At 47.3% G+C, this 25,783-nt stretch overlaps 4 protein-coding genes across 4 annotated transcripts; all 4 read left to right on the plus strand.

The window, feature by feature from the left end:
* Positions 1–3,167: 3,167 nt before the first annotated feature.
* On the plus strand, positions 3,168–4,260 carry F5891DRAFT_1207532 (armadillo-type protein; the record flags this gene model as incomplete). Its single annotated transcript, XM_041369071.1, has 5 exons — positions 3,168–3,243; positions 3,312–3,553; positions 3,604–3,750; positions 3,903–4,017; positions 4,073–4,260. The coding sequence occupies 5 exons, from the start codon at positions 3,168–3,170 to the stop codon at positions 4,258–4,260; spliced, it is 768 nt and encodes a 255-aa protein (XP_041219000.1).
* A 3,030-nt stretch (positions 4,261–7,290) lies between these two features.
* On the plus strand, positions 7,291–10,438 carry F5891DRAFT_1207533 (uncharacterized protein; the record flags this gene model as incomplete). The annotated part of the gene is made up of 14 exons (XM_041369072.1): positions 7,291–7,358; positions 7,477–7,537; positions 7,743–7,839; positions 7,899–7,939; positions 7,962–8,429; positions 8,528–8,723; positions 8,772–8,811; positions 8,854–9,250; positions 9,468–9,590; positions 9,644–9,734; positions 9,775–9,859; positions 9,885–10,033; positions 10,103–10,218; positions 10,316–10,438. The coding sequence occupies 14 exons, from the start codon at positions 7,291–7,293 to the stop codon at positions 10,436–10,438; spliced, it is 2,055 nt and encodes a 684-aa protein (XP_041219001.1).
* Positions 10,439–11,524: 1,086 nt separating this feature from the next.
* F5891DRAFT_963037 (uncharacterized protein) lies at positions 11,525–12,193 on the plus strand (the record flags this gene model as incomplete). The annotated part of the gene is made up of 4 exons (XM_041375959.1): positions 11,525–11,616; positions 11,666–11,819; positions 11,853–12,044; positions 12,095–12,193. Coding segments are annotated over 4 exons (537 nt in total), but the record flags the coding sequence as incomplete, so codon positions are not given.
* An 11,750-nt stretch (positions 12,194–23,943) lies between these two features.
* On the plus strand, positions 23,944–24,872 carry F5891DRAFT_1131291 (uncharacterized protein; the record flags this gene model as incomplete). The annotated part of the gene is made up of 7 exons (XM_041364651.1): positions 23,944–23,982; positions 24,121–24,175; positions 24,215–24,227; positions 24,283–24,419; positions 24,474–24,650; positions 24,701–24,766; positions 24,838–24,872. The coding sequence occupies 7 exons, from the start codon at positions 23,944–23,946 to the stop codon at positions 24,870–24,872; spliced, it is 522 nt and encodes a 173-aa protein (XP_041219003.1).
* Between the last annotated feature and the right edge of the window lie 911 nt (positions 24,873–25,783).

Below are 25,783 nucleotides of genomic sequence, written 5' to 3' on the forward strand. Positions count from 1 at the left end.
TGCAGGGTGTTTATCTTACTGGTCAGCGGATAAAATGCCTTAAGGGCTCGATGAGCAAGTTCTCCCTAACTAAACTTAACTTCAGGTCAAAAATATGAACGTCGACAGTACATACAATTTGAGTAGTAAAGGAGTCTGTGGTCCCAAAGAGCCTGATGGATGCCACATAATCACCCATTGCATGAAACTTATAGGTGGACAGATTGAACATTTTGATCCTGGGCCCGCTCGGTTCTGGAGGGGCACAATTTGAGCGTTTGGTGGCTTTTCTTTGCCGAGCTGCTCTTTCTTTGGGTAATTCCAAAGTGTTGAAGGCAGTGCAAGTAAAGCTTCGAAAGTTTTGTAACTTCTGTGACAATTTCTTGAACATTTCTGCAAGAAAGGTGAGCGCAGAGTCCAAGTGGAGTCTGAGCTTGGCAAGTGCATGCCATTGTGCAAATCAGTAAAGAAGGGACTGCACAACCGCATCATGCTCGATGGGAAACAATCCCTCGAACACGGGAATAGCGCACTGACAAAAGTTATCAGGGAGTCAAACACATAAAATAAATGAGCAGAAAGAACCTGTAAAATATCTTCAAAATCACGCACTGCTAACCTCTTCATCTCAGATGTATTATTTGAAAACTTGCGAATAACCCCGTTACCAAAAGTCGGGACCTGCCGAAACCTAGAGTTAGATTGAGAGTTGACCGTCAGGATTCATTACCAGGCAACGTCACTCCTTACGAATTGCTCGTACCTGTTATCGAGGGCCGCGACAAGCTCACTACCCTGAGGAAGGGCATAGAGGAGTCTAATAAGGTGAGTAAATAACCCCATCCAGGTACCTAACTCGCACTCGTGCATTAAGTCGACAACGAGCATCCGGAATGGATCAAGGCCGAAAGGCCCAAGCTTAGCGGCAAATTGATTCTGTAAATAGATACGTGAGCTGACCATAAAGTGATCATGAAGCAATTTCTTATGAGAATAGGCACCCAGGAACCCCCACCAAGAGCATGGTCGACCTTTACACCATCTACAGTATTCGCGCATCGGTAAATGAAATCACGGGCCTCAATTACCTTCGCCATAGTGTAAACTCGAAGGTTTCTCAAGCGATTTTTCATGTCCATAGGGAGTCCAAGAGAATTGAACATATTTTTCGGTGTGAAACAGCGAGGGCACGGGCACAGGCCCATGTCCTTAATAGTAGCGATCAATACTCTATAGATTTATGAGCAATTCTACTCTCTTGAAAATTCACGAAAGAACATACTTTTCAGGGTAATCAGCGGAATAAGTGAAGATTCGAGGAAAAACCCTTTGAGCTACACCGTCGGCGCACACCAGAACAATGCCATGATGATACGCGGAAACAAAGTCTTCATCCAATAAAATTTCCCAGCAGGAATGAAAAAGCTACCTACGACAGTGTGCATGAAGGGACACCATGCCGGTTTTCGACATACCACGTAAGGTACTCAGAAGATCCTTAATACTGTCAGGAAGCTGACATGGTCAACTAAAGTAGACATAATTGTGGCATTTGAGGAAACTTACTGAAGGTAAAAACCCTACCAGGTGACAGGCTCCTGATCGAGGGGATGATCACGCGTATTTCGTCAGGTTCCCGAAATACAGGTAAAGTGGCCAGGTCTTCGCAGTCCCAAAGTTTGCCAGATGTGTGGCATCCGAAAAAAACATAAGTCCCGCGATGACATGCTCCAATGAGCACCCAGGCTCCTTTGGAAGCTTATCCTGAGCATCTAACCATGCATCAGAGGTATAAAGTTCGTCAAAGACTCGTTCTTGGTGGCCGTCCATAGGATCTCTCCACAAGTGCTTGAAAGGTAAGAGATGAAACGCCCTTGCTTGGACATCTGCAAACGCCGCACATATGACTTCGACAAGAGGGCGATGGTGAAATTCGTGAATGGTGTAAGGCTGAGGACCGTCCTCTTTTGACTTCATTGGAATGTTAATGGTAACACTGCTCTCAATCCAGTCATCTGGAAAAGTAGCCTTTCTCCCCTTGTCGTCCTTGTCCAGTTCCTGCAAGCTGCGCCTCACAGAGAAGTTTTCAAGATGTTCGCGTTTGAAATCATCTGCCAGTGTTACGTCTCTAACAAGGTGCAAGACTTTGGTTTCGGATACCAAATGACTACCTGAATTCATCCAAGATATCAGACAATATATCGTCATGTTAGGAAAGGGGTAAGGCGGCGCCTGGACGTTTGGTGTAGGATCGGCCTGAACAACTGTCGGAGAAGATTTTGCGAGTAGCTCAGACGGAACAAACCTGTCAGGCTCAAAGGAAGGCCAATGAGGATATAGTCGACAGAGTCCAAATGAGCTGAAGGACGTTTGCAGGGTATCTCTCAGCATTAAAAGAATGTGTTGGATTCTGGATCGGGCAGGTAATGCAGCCACTTGCGCTGCTGGGATGGTGGTATTATCGGAGTGATTGAGTTCATCGTGCGAAGGCTGGATATCATCGAGAGGTCTCGGAATTCGCACCCTTGGAAGTAAGGGTTCCTCTTAAGAATCGAAAAAATTTGTGAATAGGTCAGAACTTGCAAACAAGACACAGACCTGAGTTGGTATTGTCACACATGTTTCCCAAATTGCTACCCATCTCAAAATCAATTTTGTTGTTTTGTTCCTTCTCTACATCAAGGATCTCGGCAGTACTACATAATTCGTGAGCCAAAGATATCGGCTTGAGAAGGCTGCAAGGCGTAATTGGTTTGAGATTCGGACGGTCTCTCACATATTGGACAGCTGAGAGACTCTGATATTGACTCTGGTTGAACATGCTATTTTAAAGCAAGCTTGGAGTTACTCACTGATTGGCCAGGATTTGAGCCTAAATTTGAAAACACCGCCTCTTTTGCGCGGTCTTGTCTCTTCTGGCTTGCGAGAGTGCTGGTTCTCTTGTAGAAGTGACAGAACGTCCGATGTCTGGTAAGTCCGCGATTGTCTGTTGTCCTTTCCCAAGAGCAACCAGGTGCGCCGCAGGCCACCATTGAAAGAAATAGAAGAAACCCTGTCCAAAGAATTCCAGAACAGCGCATTGCCGCTGCCCACACTTGAAGATCGTTCCAGTTGGTTCAACTTGTTCTACTTTGCTCAGAGTTTTGCTTATATAATCATTAAGGCGGGAGTACCATTGGTGGAAAGCAATGATAATTCACTCATGTTCTGCTTGGCCCCCTGGAGAATTTATCCACAGTAGAGGAGACCCTGGTATGGGACAAGGTGCACGTCCTTAGAAGATGCTACTGGATTAATTGGCTGATAACCATGCTTTTGCCACCAGGCTGCAGAATCTATTGCCAAAATAGCTGAAGTTCTATCTACTCCGCAAATCGAACAGTTTTACATTCCACTCCTGAAACGGCTCTCACAGGGAGAGTGGTTTACATCGTGCACCTCTTCTGCTGCGCTGTATCCTCCAGTTTACAACAAAGTATCGTGGTCAATCCAGGAGGATCTCCGGAAGGGCTTCGCCGCTCTGGGTGCAGATGATACACCTATGGTCAGATGTGCTGCAGCAAAGTGGCTCAGGGTGCATAATATATATACAGTCTTCATGATTGAAAATTAACTTTTTGGCAGCCATTTGTCAAAAACCTGTCAAAGCAACATGTCTTGTCGGGTGGGCTACCTATCTACCGCAGACTCCAATCCGATGATCAGGATTTTGTACACTTACTCACAGTAGAAGACCTTATTGTTATCGCGAAGCAACTTACGCCACCTGAGGTAAAGGAGCAGCTGTTGAAGCAAATCAGATGCAGTATCACTGATAAGAGCTGGCGAGTGTGATATATGGCTGCAACACATTTCAATGAGGTACGTCCTTGATGCCAGATTCCACATTTATTTGGGTGACAAAAATTCATATTGGCGCTTAGCTCACAGAAGTCATCGGCACCGAGTTGGTCAGGGAGGAGTTAATAGGACAATATGTGCAGCTTTTGAAAGATAACGAGGCAGAAGTTCGCACAGCAGCTGCAGGCCAGATCCCAGGTATGATTATCAATACCACCATAGAATGCTACTTGATTCCGGCCTTGGTTTTCAGGGTTTTCGAAATTGCTCGAGAAGGAAGTCATCCTTGCACGCATCGTGCCTTGCGTGCGTGACCTCTCGCACAACGCGTCTCAGCATGTGCGAGCCACTCTTGCAAACCATACTATCAGTGGCCTTGCACCGCTCTTGGGCAGAGAAGCTACTATTGAGCATCTCTTACCCTTGTTCCTTCATCTATGAAAGGACAAATTTCCCGAAGTTCGACTCAATGTCATCAGTAATTCGAAACTGTAAATGGCGGTAAGCTCTCTGTCTCTTTGCGTGCGAATGACACTCTGAATTTTCCCATCGTCAGTCATTGTATAAGTAAGCGTGACTCGGAGGATTGATATTGACGTTGTTTGTTGCTCGACGTCCAGAACAAGATAAGGCACAGCAGCAGAAACCACATCGCCCAGCTCAAGCATCGACATCGCAGACTCAGCCTATCACCTCCTCAACGTCCATGACACATCCTGCTCCTGATATCAATACTACCACACCAGGTACACCAACCGTGAAGTCACGAATCCTCTCAGTGCTGGCTTATCTCGTGCTCTTTGTCTGTTGTACATCTACTCAACATACTACAAGTCCATTAGAAATGGTCATAAATGAGGACACAGCACGAGGACAAGTCTTTACGTTCTCAAGATGAATGATCGAAGATTCTAGACAGCTCTCCTTAACAGACTCGTCAACACGATTTCAAAAAGTGATCGCACATATTGTCCTCGTTCTCGGCTGTCTACGACCGGCGCAATCCTTATGAGTCTTATTGAACCTGTTCCACGTGACTCAATGCAGAAATACTGTGTACATTACCAGTTCTATTTTCACCATATCCTGCTAATCGCTGAGTAGCTAACTATGTGATGCGACCTCAGACTCAGGCTAACTAACCACAAGCCAACGATGCTGTTCAACCTTGACATCCAAACCTCTAGATTCTTTCCACATCTTGAGATCACTGACTTATCGCAAGGCTCTCATACTATGTTCACCATCATACCACCCTCTATTTGACTCCTGCTTCGTTCTTTGCTATATGCGACTATGTCGAGGACTGTCTGCCAATCAGTACCCGTTTTCTCCCGGCAAATGCACTTTCGAGGAGCAGGTTTCGGAGATACCTGATCGGTATCATGATTGAGGGCATCTTTAGTCTTCCTCTTGCAAGTCTGACGCCGAGCGCTGGAGACACGAAAAGCTCGAGCTTGTAGGACCCCTACACAACCATTTTCGGTTTGCTGCCGCCTCGTTAGTACATCACAATTAAGCAAGGCTGCCACAGTCACTGACCACACTTTTGTTTTCCTTCTGTTCATCAGGTTGCCCAACGCGAACGCCTGCTATGTCATGATTGCTTAACTGCTCGAGAGTTTGCGACTGCTCAAGTGGAGCACTTCGATGACGGGTTTGAAACATACAAGACTTATTCAAGCTCTCATTGGTGGGAACAGTACTAGTTGACACGGAGTATTCGATTCCATGTGACACGTCAGTGTCACCAAGCTGCACACGGGGTTTAGCGCTGGGACTACCTGTGGGAGGTGATGGAAGGGTCGGAAGATTTTCGAAGGACGAAGGAGGAGGGAGGATCAGATCTGTTGGTGAGTGTGTACTAGTAGTGAACGGGTCTGTTAAAAATAATAATCCTGATTCCCAATGAATTGACACGTCGTCACTGCTGCCAGATATAGAAAATTTGGACAATCGATCAGTGTGGACATGCATTATCATGTCTTCTGTCGAAGAGGGTTGGGCAGTTGGACAAGGGGCATAGTCAGACATAGCCAGGCTAATGTTGATTTGCAAAAATGAAGTTGGCTCCGGTGAGATCTTATAGCTGAGTTGCTAGCCTAGTGACGGCATACTCACTTGCAAATCATTGTAGATCGTTCGTTAGAAAACTTTTCTACCCCCAAGTTGAATAAAATTCTTAACTGTAATGACACCATGATCAGCTCAACGACATCTAGTAATGTGAATCCCACAAATTCCAAAATTGGTGATTGTAAATTTGTAATGAATTATAGAACACCGTCAATTTGACCCCAGGCTGTTCTGTGATGATGATCAATGACTATACCATCATGTTACCCCCCCACTGTCAAATATCTGGGGACCACCGGGCCACGGCGGCTCTTATTCACGCTTACTGAACATCATCATAACAGTGATTCGCGACTGCGACAATACATCAAATTCTGTTGCAGGCAGCCCAGCTATCGCTAGCACTGATGGCTAGCATCAGTGAACTGGTTTGATTTCATAGAGCAATGACGTACTTTCTAGCCGCGGGGCCCCATTACGATACTTGGTCATTTACAATTTCTAGTACGCTATGTACTTGTTCCCAGAATCCTAGCATCAAGTTGTGTACTATGTGCCTCGTTCAAGTTACATGAATTCTCTGTACCTGTACCTATTTAGTTTCAATAGGCACCAGGTTCAGCGCCCTCAGTGAGAGGGATATGATAGGACCCAGTCCAGACTCCAAACCATTGGCGGTGTGTAGAGTCTCGTACTAGTGCCACATACAACTACATTTCGAATACCGCACCTTGATTCAAACACCGCAATTTTTGGACTTTACACACCTAGCCGATTGCATCGAAACAATGAGACATCTGAATCCGAATAGTTAACTTAGCAGAAATGAATCCAAAATGGGACTGCATCAGTCACGTCACGCAAATTAACCTTACCGAGTTACATGTACAGTATTCAAATTATGTCGAGAGGTCAGGGATAAACATTGTCAAGCGGGTTAGTTGCAGGTTAGCACATACTAGACTTGGTCATAGTCAGTCTTGCTTGCAATTGGAAAAAGGGTGCAAATGTTATTATCTAAACACTACTAATGCTTTTCCCTGCCAAGTGCCTGGGGAACTGAAACGTTACTACCTGTGGCAGTGCTCTCAGTGAGATGCAGCAGTATGACTAATCAGGGACTGACTCAATGAGTTCTCGACTCGGGCCTCTATCGTGATGATCATCTGCAACATGTTAGTCCTCGTCTTCCTTCGCAATTGAGATTTGTACAGAGAATGATCCTTTTGTCCCCAAAATTTGGGTGCATCCTCTCAGATTACTACGTGTTCAGATTAGTCGGCCTTCGACATATGTTGAACTTTGTTCTGAATGGGCCCGGTCCATGTACTACCGAAGTTCGTTAGGCCTATCAGAAGTAAGTCTGATGCCCGTCTGGATGCCCTTATAAGGCTCATGGTTGTAATTCTAATTGTCGGTAACATTAAGTCTTACTGCCTTGTTTGGGATCAGATCCGATGGAGGTACGCTCAGTCCCGAACACCCTTGCCGCTATGCTGAAAGATTGAATGATTCGTCCTATCGGATTTCAAGGGCGTGCCTCATTGCAACTTGTTGCAAATGCTTTTACATGTGTCGCAGATCAATAGGTCTTTCCTATCGTAGTTTCATCACATTGCAGCATGGCTGGTGGAAATTGCTAGTAAGTCATTTGCGACTCGCTCAATTGCCAACTCACATCATCTTGATTTTGCAAATTTTCTAACCGCTTGGTTATGGATCCGCCCACCAACTTGAACACTCGCCAACTGCTGGTTGACGATCATGATGTACACCCCAATCAGAGCGATGATTATACATTATTTCAACCTTACTCATCGCAATGCACCGTGACACATGGTCGCCAGCATGCGGCAGCCAGTGCATCTGATTCTGCGGCTCCCCAACTGACTCAGAGTCTGCTCCCCCCCATCAATATCCCAATCTACCTAGACAGTCACGGTAGTGAGACTGATTTTCAATACCGTGACGGGTATGATCCATCTACCAATCCATACTTGCAGGGAATGCGAGCAATGTCATTGCCGTCGCCATCGCCGCCGTGGTACTTTCCAAGTTTTCCTCAGGTTCATGTCCCCCCACCGTTCTTTCAACACCGTGACAGCCTGGTGCCCGCCAACATGCAGTTCATCGAAGAAATTAGTTCCCTGTTTGCAGGCAATCTGGAGCCTGGTGTCGACATACCACCTCTTCCCCCTTTGCCTACAAACTATGGTGCACTCGCGCATCATTCCTCCAATCCCACGTACATTCTGTACAACATGGAGGCACCCGTGTCTGTTTGCCCTCCAGATACCAGTCACCCTGTGTCTCAGATGCGCGATGACATCGCGAACGTCGAGCCCACTCAAATCAAACCTCCTGAGATCATCTCTGACTCATCACTCTATCCTCCATACCTCAGTGCCTTCCTCCCTGAATTCGGTCAACTACCAGCCCTTTCTAAGGGCGGGGATGCATTGTTACCACCAGGTTGTGATGACGAGCCTCCTCTAACCCCCGACGAGGATACAGCAGCACCCCAAGAAGACTTGGTCTTTCTTTTTTATGGGGGGCCGAACGACCGATGAGGAAGGAAAGGAAAGGTGAGTGCTTCCAGGTCTCGAAAAATTATTCACTGACAACATGCTAGCGCGGGGCCAAGCACATGCCAGAGCTTCCTCATCTTAGATATAATGAAAAAATCAAGCTTTATACTAACATTGTGAACTGTGCAAAGAAGAACATCATGAGACACGCCCTCAATGTCCGCTCGTTATCGGACGAGGAAGACAGAACTGTCATAGTCGAGACCACATTGAAGGAAGCGGCCATTCGATATATGAATGGTAAGCGTGACCTCTTTCTTGACCGACATCTTGTTTATGCGTTGACAGCCAAAGGATCCCAGTGGGCATCATACAATTCCGGGCAGTTGTACATGACGTTGTCTGAACCGTGCAAAACTATTATGCACAGTTGCCATAAAAATGCCTGCAATCTCGTCAAGGATGGATTCGATCTGCGGCTTTCTATATGGTCCCAAGCTTCTGAACGCGAGCATATGGAAAATGCCATCACACACCTCCTCGACGATCAGGTTTTCCCCCCTAATTTCATTATGGGGCTGGGCACAGATAACCTGTGGCACTTCCTTGAAAACAAGGTCGTGCTGAATGTCATGTTGGACACTGTTCGGGAGCTCAATCTCAGCTGGCAGCTGACGGATGTCAATAGTCTTGCTTGCACGGCTGCTGTTGCAGTTTGCTATGCCTTGGAGAGAGTGAGGCCCAGTGGGGGTGACATCCCCGATAATGAATTTTCGGGTGCAACCTTCAAGGACTTGTACACAAGACTGATGAATTACATTACAGAGGTAATCAATAAGTGTCCGATTTTGCGGGCACAATGGGAGCTTTACAAACAGCTTATCAAGGATAGGTTGACTCAGCCTTGATTATTACGGTCTCCGACCTTCAGCTACGTATACTAGTGTTTGACGTTCGATCAAGGTCTTGCTCAGTTTGTTTACTCGAGCATATGTAGTACATAGCCTTCAATGACATCATGTACAAAATTTGTCAGCGGAGCAGGTTGTCCTGTGTGAGCTCGCCTGCAAAAATCCCCAAGACTACTACCTTCCGCTTGCCCTGCAGCTCTTCCATCTCTTAACCACATCGTCTAACAACTGGATGCTCATCAAAATCATCAAGTTGGTATGGACCTTACTTGCTTTGTATGAGCCTTACATACTCTTTACTCTTATTAGTTTGGTTCTCTCTCGCCTCATGAACCGTGGCTCGTAAAGAAATTGCAACCACAGAGTCCGCATGCGTGCGCTAGATCTGCTTTCAGCACTCGTAAGTTATCCTGAGTCTTCTTCTTCCAGTCTAATACAAGCATTGCAGGTCAATCGAGACAATCTACAATCAATTGTGCAGCAGGTGTTGTCCCATCTTGTCAAGCCCGAGTCTTCTGCCATTCCGTCTGTGGTACAATCCCTATCTCAGCACATCATCCCGTCAGTGGACGGGGAGCTTCCTCGAAGACCTCAAGACAGCTGTTGATATCATGATCAAACAGATGGAACAATTTGCGTCAAGCACCCAGATCCCCTGCTTCAAAGTTGAGGGCGGATCGATCGACTCAAAGACCCACTGTTTGTTGTCAAGTATCGCTGAATTGCTCCTTTACCCAAAACTGATGTCTATGAAAGTTATGCTAGTAGGGTCTCGAGCAAATACCCAGGACTTGATGCTTGGATATAGCCTGCCTGCCTTTTCGAAGGGCAACCCAACCTCATTCCTTGCTGGAATGGCACATGCGAGCGGGCTTATCAAAAAGGTGGGTTTTCCGAGGACTCGATTCAAGCATACATCGATGTCTGTGGCATGCAGCGTGGTGTCCTAGACCATGCAGGTGCAGCGCGTATTGTCCTCAGGGATTGGAGTATCGGAAAGTTCTCGAGATATACCATGCCACCACTGGCAGGGTCATCTGCTGGTGTTGTCATCACGCCACAACTGTTACTAACTCCCGCGCCATCCTCACGGCACCAAACTAGGGCACAAGTACAACAAAGAAGAAACGAACAGTGAACCACAATGACTACTAGTCTGGGCCAACCATGGAGTCACGGTACTAGTACTAAGTCTTTTTTCATAATCACGCAGTTTACTTAGTGCATCCGCAGATAATTTCCGTCTGTCAATAGCAGGATCAGGAGCCGAGCACGTCATACCTGTCAAACATTAATTTTCCTCCTAAATAGTATTGTTGTGCTAACATTGTTATTTAGTGACATCCTAAATAGGATTATGTGTTTTAGGCTAGTACCACGAGGTTGGACTCCCGCCTAGTATATAGGATGGGCTGGGATAGAACCAAGCTCATCTCGCGCTTTCCCCTTCTTCAAGAAACCCTCTTCTGATTCTTTATATATCTCATTCATCACCATGGTGCACGTCGAGCACCAAGAGGGCGAAGCCAGCGCGGCAGAAGCAAACTCGGAGGGCCAGCAGGATGAGCCCAGCTGTGATTCCACGCCAGCGGCAGCAGCGTCTCTACAGGCTCGACAAAGGCGTAAAATTGCGCAACTAGAGGAGAAGTTGGAGGTTCTTGAGGCAGGGCATGCATCTAAAGAAAGGTACCGTCGCTTATTCCATGGATGAAGCTTGCTTTACTCACCATCGGTTAGGAAAATGAACCAATATATGGCTCAAGGAAGGGCAATTAGGCGTGTTGTCGCTTTGTTTGACAATATTGCGGATCTTGTCACCGAAAATGATTGAAGACATGAGCTGACTGGCGATGAAGAAACTAATGTAGAGTAAGTCTTTCTCCCTTCAGGCCAGTTCATGACTGCTAAACATGCGCTCGTTTATACAGCCAAGATCGTCTGCAGGTAGGGTATGTCACTCTCACCCTTACCCTGCCATGGTGTCATGAGCAGGCCGTGGAGATGGATTATGACGAGTATTTGCACATGATGAAAATGGTTGCTTTCTACATTCTAGTGATAGGCTTCGTCACGTTCCTGACATCTCTTTAGCTTCAGCAGGGAGCTGATGGTGCTCGAGGTGACGATACTTCGAAACTTAAGGCACTCGTTTCCGAGTGAGTAAACCGAGAATTCAAGCCAGATTGCTTGATTGACGCTGACGACAAGCATTTATGCGGATTCACGAACAACGCATGCGGTAGGTTGCTTTGCCCGGCAGAATTTGACTGGAATGACCCAGTGTAAGTAATGTACTCAGAATACTGTGAAAAGACGCTTATTGTTCAGCAGCACCAGAGCAGGAATCCGAGACTGCACAGAGGGATATATTGTGACGGATCTGTCCTTGCCAGCCTTCCTATATGACAAGTACAGCGCCAATTCAGATGATCTGGAGGAGGGGCTTTTCAAAGGCAAGATTCTTCTTCAGGCTAGTATCGCCCGAGTAGCTCGATAGTGATCTTACAATATTTTCCAGGCTTACAAAGCCGTATTCACGTCGCCTTCGTCAGCCAAGGACGTCGAGGGCAATGGTGATGGGTCGGATATCATTCGAAACAACAGACTCACCAAGAAATCTGCTGCTGGTGTCAAAGTCAAGAAACATGTAGCGGAAACCATTAAGATGCGCAAAGTCTCTCCTCGCTCTATCGCCTACATTGCGTGCCAAGTAAGTTCGTTTGACGAGGTCAATGATAGACATTATGACCAAATTTGCAGGTTCGATTCGCACTCTCTTCTGTCACCTCGTGGTGGTCCGTTGATGGGGATTTTGATTACATCCAATTTTGGCGGACCATCGTGGACTTCTTTGAATGACCCCCAGGAAGAGAAGCACGTCAAAGGGTCGAGAGACTCGTGGAGTGGTGGACTAGGTGTGTTATGTAGTGCTCCCGCTGTCTAAATAAACCTCATCTGACCTTCGTTGTTCAGGAAAGTGTTTGGAAGGAGTCAACGCAAAGCCCTTAGCGCAACAGCAAAGGCAAATATGTCCGTCAATGCTCTTGCAAGGCAGAGGGCACAGCGTGATGATCACATGTTTGATTCACCCTAAACTTCCCTCATAATTGTGGTATTCTGTATATTGTTATTTTGCTATTAATAATGTCATAATTGCTGGAACACATTGAAACTATGAATAGTCTGCAGAACACAGTTGAGCCCTCCATGTGTTCTATGGGCTGGATCTAGAACATGCAGCGTGATTATGCCTAGGTCTGTATTTTTTAGTGTTCATGCTAATATCCCAATTCTAGAGGCAATTAGCAAATACACCTGCATACCTTCAATGAGTTGGATCCAGGAAGTGCAGCGTTACTATGTCTTTATCTGTATTTAAAAGTGTTCATGTCAATAGCACAATTCAAGCACCGGATCGCGGACATACCTATATATGTTCGATAGACTGGATCTAAGACCTACAGCACGACAATGAGGGTCTCTATGTTCTGTGCTCTCACACTACTTACGATAGTACAGAAAGCATCGGTCTGTGATATTCACAGTCGTGGGTTGTCGAATGTAAAGTAAGACCTACAGCACAACAACGAGGGTCTCTATGTTCTGTGCTCTCATGCTACTACCGATACAGAAAGCATCGGTCTGCGATATTCACACTCACGGATTGTCGAATGTAAAGTGAGGTACCGAAGTGAGGCATTACCCTCGACTGCAAAATTTTATTCTGATGTACTATGCATTAATACACGATGAGTCCGGAAAACAGTCCCAACTGACATACCAATGCTAGTCATTATTTGCCCAAACTAGGTCGCTTCAATACTCAAGGCATTATATAAATTGAGTGTTTCCTGCTCAATCAACATATGCTGCGTTATTGTCAAATGCTTCAGCATGTTCAAACACATTGGTCAGCGAGCAACGACAGATGGCCATTGGACGTCTAAAACAGACGACGCCAGAATGCCCTTGTCAAGAACTCTTCCGATGGTGCACAACGACATGGGATTGTGTCGACGCATGGTGCAATGCTCCTTACCCATGTCAAGTGGTAAGCGATTAATGACAGACGGTCATTAGGTGTCTGAAAGAAACAGTGTTAAAATCAGAATGAATGCTTAACTTGCTATTGAATTGACTTGGCAAACGCATACCGACTGCTGGCACAGGTACGGCTTTCTCGCACGGCTTCCCAACTGATATATAGGCGACAAACATCAGATATACACAATGAATCGCCTTTGAAGTCGAAGCACGAACTGATTTTTGTAAACTTCAATGTAGTATTTGAATGAAGACTTTGAGATAATTAATTGGACTGAATTCCTACTCGAAATAATGCTACAGTATATATAATAAGGTACGCTAAATGTAAGTACCCGGACCATGTATATGTAATTGCGGACTTGTCTATGGTCTGCGAGTCGATGAAAAATAATGTCCGTTTCGGACATTACTGGTTATTTGTTCCCTACATTACTAATTCTTCTACATATTACTAATCTTTCCTTGTTGTGCTCGTACCTCTATCTCCAATATGTGCTAACTCCTACACTCCCCGTCGAGCACAACCTATTCCCATTTCATCTCTCAATCTTTCAAGTCTCGGCCTTGGCAATGCTTTCGTGAAAGCATCTGCGAGGTTATCGTCTGTTGGTATGTATTCTAACTTTATCGTGTCATTTTCAATGACTGATCTGATAAAGTGATAGCGTATATCGATATGCTTTGTTCTAGCGTGGAACTTGTTGTTTGAGGCGAGGGCAATGGCGCCTTGGTTGTCTGAATAGATGGTGATAGGTGCGTCCTTTCTTTTATAAAGTTCTTTCAGTAATGACTGAAGATATAGCACTTCCCTCGTTGCAGACGTTAGCACGATGTATTCGGCTTCGGCCGTTGATAACGCTATAATCATTTGCTTCCTTGCGCTCCAAGCTATTGGCGATCCGTGCAGCAGGACTAGGTATCCTGATATGGAGTGCCTGTGGGCTTGGCTTGCCCAATCCGCGTCCGCATAAGCCTCTAGATCTTTCTCCCCCCCCCCCCAAGGTAAGTTTTCCCTTCTTTGTTGCCTTCAGGTAACGGATGACGCATTTTGCTGCCTCCCAGTGTGACTTCGCCGGTTCTCGCATGAATTGCGACAGTACCGACACTGCTAGTGCTATGTCCGGCCTAGTACAAGTTGCTACGTACATTAGCGATCCAATCGCTCTCTGATACGGTACGTGTTGTTCGGATATTTCAGATTTGGTGCCTGGCGAATGGTCTGACTGTTCTTTTGTCAGTTGTATCCCAGTCTCCATGGGAATATGCGCCGGTTTTGCGTCTTCGAGGCAGAAGTGTTCGACAATTGTGTCGACATATGCCTCTTGCGACAGCGTTACGGTTCGCGCGCTTTGGTCTCTCTCTATCTTGAGACCCAACAACCAGGTAAGCTCTCCCAGGTCTGTTATCTCAAATTTCTGGCGCAACTGATCTTTAAACTTCTGTATATGCTCCAGATGCTTTGATGTTATGGCCATGTCATCAACCGATACTGTTACGACGGTGTGCTCATCCTGTTCCCTCCAATAGTACACCGCTCTATCAACTTGCGAGCGTGTGTATCCGGCTTCGAGGAAAAATTCTTCTAGCTCCTCGGACCACTCAAACCTGGCTTGCTTCAAGCCATATAAGCTTCTCAGCAGCTTCAAGACCTTTCCTTCCTCTCCCTTCTTCAAGTATCCGGATGGTGCCCACATATACACGTCGTCCTTGAGTGTAGCGTTTAGGTAAGCACTTTTTATATCCACTTGGTGCATCTCCCAATCATTTCTTGCAGCCATTGACAATACTGTCCGAATCATTGTCATATTTGAGGTAGGGGCAAATGTTTCTTGATAGTCGATGCCGTATTCTTGATGCTGACCATTTGCAACTAGATGTGCTCTCAGCTTGACTTTCTCCCCATCAGGTCCTCATTTCGTCGCTAAGACGAAATGACACGGTATGATGTTGGCTCCTCTTGGTGCGTCTACTTTCTCCCATGTTCCAAGTTTCTCCAATTGACTAATCTCATAGTCTATGGCCTGTTGCCATTCATCCGCATCCGGTCCGCTTAACGCTTCCTTAAGCATTGGTTCTCTTTGCGCAGCTGCCATGGCCATATATGAAAGATTCATTTGAGTGTCGTCTGGTGAGTCTTCTGTTGCTATATTAGCTCTCTCTCCTTCATTCAAGGCTTTATAGTATCCTGCAGGTGGTCGTACTCTCGTGGCCTTGGGTGTTATTGGATCCGGCAGTTTTTGTACACTCTGGGGTGGTGTTTTGGGAGGTTGACCTGGTGTTTGGGGGAGTTGGGGAGTTTGTGCGATGGGCTGGGCGATTTTCGGTGCGTTGATTTGTTCTTCCTGGTTATACTCCCCCTCGTCCAGTACATTGTCACGAACAATGACATCTGGTGGGACAAAGCTAACGTTGTGTTCTATAGATACCCGTCTCTTCATCGGCCAAAAAATTTGGTATCCTTTGCTTTCATTGTCCACTCCCACAAACAACACTTCTTCTGCTCTGGCTTCGAGCTTTCCATGATCTGGTGAGTGCACATATACTCTGGTTCTGAATTCTCTTGCTGCCGCTAAGCTTGGTTTAGTTTTGTGCATCAATTCGAAAGACATATGCCCAGGAATGGCACGAGACGGTAAGCGATTCTTTAACCATGCCGCATAATTAATAGCCTCAGCCCATAAGAAGTTCGGAAGGTCCTTGGCGATGAGCATGGCTCATGCATGTTCGACCAGCGTTCGATTGAGTTGTTCAGCCACACTGTTTTGCTGTGGCGAATCATGTACTGTGAGTTGTCTCATTATTCCTTGATCTTTCAGGTATTCATCAAAATCTTTGCTCAGATATTTGCCTCCTCGATCTGAACGAACTTTGTTCAGATGCGCTCCGTGTTGATGGCTGACATAAGCCTCGTATTGCTTGAATGCGGTAAGTGCGTCGCTTTTCTTCTTCAGAAATTCTATCTTCGTCTCCCTGCTGTAATCATCAGTAAAACTGATGTAATATAGACATCCTCCTATTGTTGCTGTTTGTGCAGGTCCCCAGAGATCAGTATGGACCAATGCACCATAGGTACGAGATTTGGTTCTGGATTCTTCGTGAAATGATTGATGGATTGCTTTGGCCTGTGCACTGGTTTCGCAATATTCCAGTTTTGATTCTATATCAAGATCTAGACCCTGGATTAATCCTTTCTTCACAGCGTCAAGTATCGCAGTCTGTGACACGTGTCCTAGCATCCGGTGTGCCTCGAAAACGGTTTGTTTTGTCTTTACTGTGTGTGCTTGATGCTGATTTTGATCTACAACGCTGTATAACCCGTTGACTTGTGGAATAGCAGCTATGGTCCGTCTTTCTGGTGCTGCTGTCAGGATTTTGCAGAGTTTATCCTCGAATAGGATAGCGAATCCTGCCGTTGCAATATGATTTGTCAAGATGAGTGTAAAAGCCATTTTTGGAGTATAGAGAGCATTTTTGAGTGTAATGCTTGTTTTCTTATCTCCCAGAGGAAGATCTATGCTAACATCTCCTCGTCCTATGGCTTTGACAATAGATCCATCTGTGGTGTGTACGTCTTGGGCCTCGATTGGCTCAAACATTACAAACTTTGACCTATCTGGGCAAAAATGGGACGTAGCGCCAGAGTCAATAATTGCTCCGCGCTTTTCGACTGGTATGTCTATCTTCTTCGCAATATTCGCTAGATCTGACGTTGCAAACACATAATCATTTGCTCTTTCGATCTTGTCTGCAGTGTTTGCCGTTTCCTTTTGGCCTTTCTTCGTCTGCCTTGGTCCTTGTCCCTCCTTTCCGCCTCCTTTCCTCCAACAATCGGCTTTATAGTGACCCTTCCTGTCACAATTGAAGCAAGTGATATCTTCACCCTTGCTCGTCGTGGTACGTCCTCTTAGCGTGTTTGTCCTTACTGTAAACACACTATTCTTCCCTTTCTTCTGTGTCTTGGGATTGTTTATCTGCTGATGTTCATATTCTTCTGTGATAATGTTTATCAGCTCATATGAGGTAAGTGGCTGCTTCGTTATGCGTGCTGCGGCATTTATTGATGACAGAATTGGTCTGTAGGATTCCAGCAATGATCCCATGATAATGGCATAGTAATCTCTCTCGTCTATGCTTACTCCCATTCCTGCTAACGATTCTCGGATCCTTAACAGGTCTCCGAAGTGTGCCGTCACGTCTCCACCTTCCTCGCATCTGGTGTCCTGGAGTTTCCGTCGCAGATCTATCTGTATCATCTCTGTTTTGCCTTCGTGGATTCGGCATATTTCTGTCCATATATTCGAGGCTTGCCCGAGGCTCTGGATGCGCAACAATAGTCAGTCTGAGACCGTACTAAATATGTGTTGCTTGACAAGTGAGTCCTTCTGTTGAAACTCGTCTTCCTTCTTCTCCTGTTCTTCAATCTCTGTTTGGGTAGCTACTGATTTATTTGGCTTCAGTGCTTGTCCTTGCGAGTCAATCTCGAAAGGTACAGGTTCCTTCGTCCTACCATCAAGATAGCGCATCAAACCTCGCGCTCGTATCACCGTTTGGGCCCTTTCCTTATAGGTTATCCAGTTCGTTCCGTTGTCGGAGAGCTGGGGGATGTACGAAGCTAGGACAAGTCTCAGCGGGACGTGATAAACGATGCTAACATTGAATCTACCTAGGACAAGTCTAGGGTACGTCAGCAAGGGTCAAGTACTAGTGAGCAAGAAGGCATACCTCAGCGGGACGTGATAAACGACGCTGAGGTGAAACTACGGGGACAAGAACATATAAGTAGGGAACCTAAGCGAAGGAAGCTGCCGGTGACATCAGTACCGGCGAGGACGACATATGGTGCAGAAGGTGCCAAGAGATGATAAGAACTAGAAAAGGTAAAGGATGATAACGACTGGAAAAGGTAAAGTAAAGAAGCTCTGGAGGTTAATCCTCCGGAGATGGTAGCATGCGCCTATGTTACATCATCGATCGTCAACACACCCCCTCACCGAGACACCAGTTGGAGGCCGGGCATGTGTTTTTCGAAGAGTGGATGTGGGAGAGCTTTCGTCAAGATATCTGCCGTGTTTTTGTGCGATGGGACCCATGTCAGCAAGAACGTGCCTCGTTCGACGTGCTCGCGAATAAAATGATACCGCACACTGATATGTTTCGAGCGGATGTGGTTCCTAGCCTCTGCTGACAATGAAATCGCGCCCGTGTTGTCCATATAGATGATGATGGGGAACGGGATGTTAACGTGGAGAGCGATGAGGAGGGATTTAATCCACAAGCCTTCCTGAATGACATGCGTGGCAGCCATGTACTCAGCTTCGGTTGACGACAGTGCGTGTGTTGTCTGCTTCTTCGAGACGTGAGCTATGACACCCCCAGCATAAAACCAAATGTATCCTGAAATAGACAAGCGATCTATGGGAGAGCTGGCCCAGTCGGCGTCACAGTAGGCGTGAAGGTCATCATTAACATTGGCACCCCCGTAGTGCAGACGGAGGTTGATGGTGCCAGAGAGATATCGCAGGAGCCGCTTTGCAGCTGCATAGTGTGCAGGAGTAGCATTGGAATTGTGCTGTGCGAGTGAGTTCATGGCGTAGGATATGTCTGGGCGGGTGCAGACTGCAAGGAAGAGCAATTCGCCCACGAGTTTGTGGAATTGGGTGAGGATGTTGGGTACTGCATCATGGGTGTCATCAGGCTTGCCGAACGGGTGGTGAGAGTCGAGAGGGAGACGGACAGGATTGCAATCGAGCATGCCATATTCCTCTAACAGATATGTGATATACGCACCCTGGTGCAGCCAGAGTTGACGGGAGCCTCGGTTACGTTTGAACTGTATGCCGAGAAACTTAGTGACTGGGCCCATGTCCTTTATTCCAAAACGCTTGTGAATCTGCTGCTTCACCCATGTCAGGAATGATGGTGAGTTTGACGTTCCCATACCGTCATCCACATGGAATCCGATTATACAGATGATGCGGGTGCCGGTTGCGTGACTGTCGAAGATGAAGACTGCGTAGTCGACCTCACAACGTGAGAAGCCCAACTCTCCCATGACTGCTCTGACCTGCTCGTACCACTCCATCGCAGACTGCTTCAAGCCGTATATAGTGCGGAGCATCCGCCAAACCTGCACCCTCCAGTCGCCCTCTTCAAAGCCTCTAGGTTGGCGCATGTATATGTCCTCCTTGAGTACACCCCAGAGGAAGGCTCGAGTTGCGTCAAATGAGTGGAGCTCCCAGTCGTTTTTGCAGGCGAGAGCAGCGATGAGGCGTAGGGACGCGGTTTTTAGTACTGGCGCGAATGTTGCACTGTAGTCTACTCCCGGTATCTGTGAAAACCCTTGAGCGACAAGGCGCACTTTGAATGTTGATCCTCCCTTGTTGTCTTCTTTGAATTCGAGAACCCAATGGTTGCCTATTGCTTTGCGACCGTTGGGGAGGGGAGCGAGCTCGTAGACGTGCATTTCATCCATAGTGCGAAGCTCTTTTCGCATAGCCGCCAGCCAGTCGTCGCGATCAGTGCGCAACATGGCTTCGTCATACGTAGCTGGGGGAATTCGCATGTCGTACCCAGGGCTGTTGGGGTCTCATTTGCGGTCGCTGCGGATGGTGATATGTGCGTGCTCTTCAATCATGACGTTAGCATAGACTTCGGGAATGTCGACATTCGGCTCTATATCCGCTAAGTTCTCCTCTATTCCTGCATCTTTTCCTTCGTCTGTATTCGCCATCTCCCTCACCCCTTCACTCAAGTGAGCAGACCCTGCACGTGCCGCCTGTGAGTCGCGTAAGCGCGCAATACGATCCTTGGTGGCCGCCATCTCCTCTGCGTAGGTGTGTCCAGCTGGTGTAAGTACTTTGGCCCTGCCAGAACGCTGGGCAGGTACAAGGGGAAGTGGTGAAGGGTGCTGCGAAGGCTGAGTGATTGGAGTGGCGACAGAGGGTAAAACAGGAGGAAGGTGAGTCGTGGGAACCTCATCCTCAGAATCAGAGTCCCGAGACTCGGGACCTATAGTGGGGAAGCGCTCGTCAAAAATGACATCACGAGCAGTGAAGAAGGACCCATTGCTGTCACGTAGACGATAGCCTTTTGTACCTTCGGGGTAGCCTACAAAAATGGCACGACATGAGTGAGGACTGAGTTTGGTCTGCAGCTCGGTGGGAATGCGTGCGAAGCACTTGGAGCCAAACACCCGGAGGTAAGAAAGATCAGGCTTTCGGCCATTCACCATCTCATAAGGAGTGACATCCGAAGGTAGGGTGCTCAAAGCGCTTCTGTTCCACAAGTAGCATGCCGTGAGTGCTGCCTCTCCCCAAAGGTTCGCAGGGAGGCCCGCCGTTTCCAACATCGCAAAAAGGCGACCCTCAATTGTGCGAATTGCACGCTCTGCCTTTCTGTTCTGTTGATGAGCGTAGGGTGCGGAGAGCTGTCGCTCAATCCCGGAGTCCTGAAGGTCCTTCACGAAGGCCTTACTAAGGAACTCACCTCCATTGTCTGAGCGGAAGATTTGCACAGTATGACCCGAATGATTCTCCCAGCGTGCCTTAACGATCCTCCAAGCCTCCAGCGCCTGATCCTTTGTTGCAAGAAGCTGAAGATTAAGCAGGTTGGTATGGTCATCGAGGAAGATTACGAAATGCAGTTTGCCGTGAGGTGTAGCGATGGGGAAAGGACCGCATAAGTCAGAGTGCACCAGGTCCAGCATGTGACTGGTGCGCTGCTCCAAGGAAGGTGGATAGGGCTTACAAGGGTGCTTTGCCATGATACAAGGCTCGCACCATTGAAGGGGAGCTGACGTTTCGAATGTTACTCCAGTACCTGTGTGCTTGAGACGCTTGACAGCATCTCCTCCTGGGTGACCCATCCGAGCGTGCCATAAGTCCAGGGACAGCGGTGAGCGAGCGAATGCTGAGAGTTCTCGAGTGTGAAATGCAGGTCGGAAGTTCTCCCAAGAGCTCACCATGATACTTGAGCTGACAGCGAGCCAGGGAGTGTTCAAAGGCACAGGACCACTTCCTTTTCAGCATATGTCCGACTGAGAGCAAATTAATCATTGCCCCAGGTGCGTGCAGGCAGTCCGTGAACGTGATACGGAAAGTTCTTCCTCCAAGCATCAATTCTGCGATGCAGTTACCGCGCCCTGACGTTGCGAGTTTGCCGTGATTAGCGGTCTTAACAGTAACAGTGGAGTTTTCTGAATAAGTCCAGAAGTAAGAGCGATCAATGATGAGATTTGACGTAGTGCCAGAGTCCAAGATGGTAGATAGCATCTGACCGGATATGCAGGCGACATCATCAAAGCTTGGGTAAGATTCGGGATCGTCGAATGGGATTTCCTCCAGTATAGCACACGATAGGTCATGGACAGCAGCAGCAGTGCTGCTGGAGTACAAAGGTGGCGCTGCTGGTGCTGGGTTAGACGAAGAGGCATTGCTTTCACTGGTCACAGTGGAGACCTCGGGTTTCTTGGTACTCGGCTTCCTCTCACGATTCCTGTTGCCTCCCTGGCCCTCCATTCCTCCTCCCGACTGAAAACAGTGCTCCCGATCGTGTGTGAAGGAGCGTGGCTGCCCAGTGCACAGCGGGTTGTCGCAACTCACCCCCTTGGGATTAGACCTATGAATGCGGATCCCAGTCTTGGGGTTAGTCTTCCCACTGTCGAAGTTCCTGAATGACGTGGCATTCGCATACTCCGAACCAGGTCCAGCAAGCTTCTGTTCTCCTCGCAGACGGTTAGCCTCCTCGGATAAGGATGTGACTACAGCCGAAAAGGTCATCTTAGTGGTGGTAGTGGATGCGGTAGCGGAGGCAGAGGAGGTGGAAGACATTGTCGAGGGAGTGCTGTACAAATTCATAGTCATACGCTTGAATATGAGCCAGTCAGGAGTGTGTGGAAGGCCGTGGAGTAGAAGGAACACCAGCTCGTCCTCGGTGACTATAACACCCATCTCTGCGAAGCGGCGCCTAGCGTTCTCAAACGCACTAATATAACGTGGTGTATTGTCTGGGTCCTTGAGTTTTTCAGCAAACAGCTGTGCGCGAAGTTCAAATTGAGACGTGACATCTAGACGTCCAAAATGAGTTGCTAAGGTATTCCACTGTTCTCTCGCGGTCCAGGACTCGTTGAGGAGACCTTGAATGATGGCTGAGAGTTTCCTACAGACAATACCTTTCGCCTGTGCGTCCTCCTTGATCCAGTCAATAATGTTCTGTTTTTTGGTGGCAGTAGGAGACCCAGCGACTGCCGGAGAGGGCATGACTGAGGCGAATTCTGCGTAATTGTTAGGGTCGGTACCAGAACTACAGTGGTTCCACAGTCCGTCCCCTTGAAGAGCGAGGGTCACTGCGCGACACCAGGAAGGATAATCATCTGCGCCGGTTAGTTCGATGATGAAGTTGTACTTCCCCATGACGATGAGGTACTGGGGAGAAGTTTGATGAGTTTGGTGCAGACCTGCAGCGGGAACGTTATACGTTAATGCGAGAGTCGTCGACTTTGTGGGTGTCTGAGCTTTGCTAGAGCTCAGGGCTCATAACCTGTACGAAGCTAGGACAAGTCTCAGCGGGACGTGATAAACGATGCTAACATTGAATCTACCTAGGACAAGTCTAGGGTACGTCAGCAAGGGTCAAGTACTAGTGAGCAAGAAGGCATACCTCAGCGGGACGTGATAAACGACGCTGAGGTGAAACTACGGGGACAAGAACATATAAGTAGGGAACCTAAGCGAAGGAAGCTGCCGGTGACATCAGTACCGGCGAGGACGACATATGGTGCAGAAGGTGCCAAGAGATGATAAGAACTAGAAAAGGTAAAGGATGATAACGACTGGAAAAGGTAAAGTAAAGAAGCTCTGGAGGTTAATCCTCCGGAGATGGTAGCATGCGCCTATGTTACATCATCGATCGTCAACAGGGGATATGATATAATGATGAGGAGCTGGGGAGCGTCGTATCCATGGTAGTAGCAGGGCTCATAACCTGTAAACTTTAATGTAGTATTTGAATGAAGACTTTGAGATAATTAATTGGACTGAATTCCTACTCGAAATAATGCTACAGTATATATAATAAGGTACGCTAAATGTAAGTACCCGGACCGTGTATATGTAATCGCGGACTTGTCTATGGTCCGCGAGTTGATGACAAATAATGTCTGTTTCGGACATTACCGGTTATTCGTTCCCTACATTACTAATTCACAATGGCCCTCCGGGCATCCCTGTACCCTCCATCTTTACCGCTTCCTTTTTCATAAGTGATACGCCCAGTTGTGAATGGGTTGATATACAAAAAAAAACCCTCGGTACTTTCGACTCCGTTTGGGTTTTAGCAGCGATCACCGACTTGATGCGCATCGTGTGAAGTCATCTTTTGACTCGAAAGCTTGAGGAGTTCAGTACACACGATCATGGGCAAAAATAATGCTCCGTCTTCCTGTGTGAACAGACCAAGACGTGGTGGCCGTGCACAACGACATAAGAGCACGAAAACTTCTCAGCGATCCCAGTCATTCTCTAGCTTCCCTGAGGACTCTGCCAAGCCTTCAAGCATTATCGAAGATGACAGCTCAAATCATTCCTGAGGTGAAGATGATGAATGTGAGTGATTTAACAAGGTAGTCGAACGATCACTCATGAGCGCACAGCCGGGCGACTGCACATCGATGTCCTTGTTGCGATGTTCGTGCGTTAATGTGGCATTCGCTCTGAGCCGTTTTTCTAATACAAACAATCAAGGACTTCGACCATTGTGATCCACGCCGATGTTCTGGGAAGAAATTCGCCTGCCTCGGTCTTATAACGGAGCTGAGGCTGGGATCCAAATATTGAGGCGTGGTCGTATCGTGCGTCTACCCGTTCCAAACATTCGTTTACACTAACATCAATATTTTCCGCCAGTCCAAAAGGGACCCTCGTCATGAGTCCAGCAGACAAAGAGATCGTTGTGCGAGATGGTATTGCCGTTGTTGAATGTTCCTGGGCCCGCATAGACGACGTCCCATTCTCCAAAATTGCCAGCCCACACGAACGACTTCGTAGGTCCATTCTTATCTTACACGTCTCTTTGGTTGATGATGGGTTATTGGTAGTTCCCTACTTGTTTGCTACCAATTCCACCAATTACGCCAAGCCTTGGCGGCTGAACTGCGTCGAGGCACTTTCTGCAACTTTCTACATTACAGGGTTCGATCAGCATGCGGAGACCTTGCTCAGTTCGTTTGGGTGGGGCGATTCCTTCCGGAAAGTCTTATGGATTTTCTACTACCGTTTTAATTCCCTCGTACAACCTCTATTCTTTTGAGCTGCTCTACGCAAGCGGCAATCTTTTGTCATCACGCTTACGTCCTATACCGTAATTTTTCGTCCTGGGGCGAAAAATGCCGTACTTGGGAACGCGCGCCGTGGTTCACTTCTTTTTTAACACTTTTGCCGTGTTCATCGCATGCGAATCAGGCCCAGGCTGCGCGCTGAGCGGATCGGGTGCTTAGCAAAAGTATATAAGAGGTCAGTATGTGACGAGTCCTTTTCTTGCTCTGTCATCCCTTCCTAGCTTCTCAGGCCTGAAAAGGCGCGCTGACCGTGCGCGGTTTGCTTTCTATAGACCTGACCGTGGTCTTGCAAGCCCCGCAGTCGCAACGGAGGGATGACCTCGAGTATATTTTTTGGCGTCTGTCTCGGATGGCTTCGTCTGTGTGTAACCACCTGTGCTGAGTTACAGGATGTGTTCTGGATTGATCGGTCGATCTGGTCGACTTATGCATGTCTCAGTCTGTGGTCTTGATTCTTTTGAGCATGGTGGCCAGTGAGGTGCGCCCGCATTGTCTTTCTGCCTTTTGTTGTTACACGAGCGCATTGCACGTTTGTTTCTGATATTCTTTACTTACTCTTACTGTTTGAGTCACATCTTCAACACGGCGGAGTGACCCTTGATGCTTCATTTTACTTCTGTTTCGTGCTTTCGCTGTTGATGGCATGGAGGGTCCACGGCGCACTGCCCATTTTTTGCCAAAGGCTTGATGTTACTTTTCGAAGGCAGGTCTTCAACACGACCGACTACTCTTTACCTGTCCAACTTCTGTTTCTTCTGTTGTTCATTGACGATTGCGCTTTGATATGTTATATGGATCAGAATGTTCATTGTGATTGCAATTTGCAACCTCCATGGCGTGGCGTAAGGCTGTGTGAACGTGAATGTAAAAATACTGAAGTGTCAGGGACTGGCGCGGCCGAGCACTGTTACGATACATACTTCGGCACACTAGTTCTTCATTCATTCCTCCAAAGCTGTTCGCTGCCGAGCCTGTTACGGTCCAATCATATTGTGTGCAGCCTCGGTCTGTCTTACTGTTATCCCGCTCACCTCATTGTCATCCTGTTTACACTAGTTCAGTCACTACAG

This window comes from Suillus fuscotomentosus (genome assembly GCF_016647785.1).
Source record: "Suillus fuscotomentosus strain FC203 chromosome Unknown F5891scaffold_100, whole genome shotgun sequence".
Classification (NCBI taxonomy): domain Eukaryota; kingdom Fungi; phylum Basidiomycota; class Agaricomycetes; order Boletales; family Suillaceae; genus Suillus; species Suillus fuscotomentosus.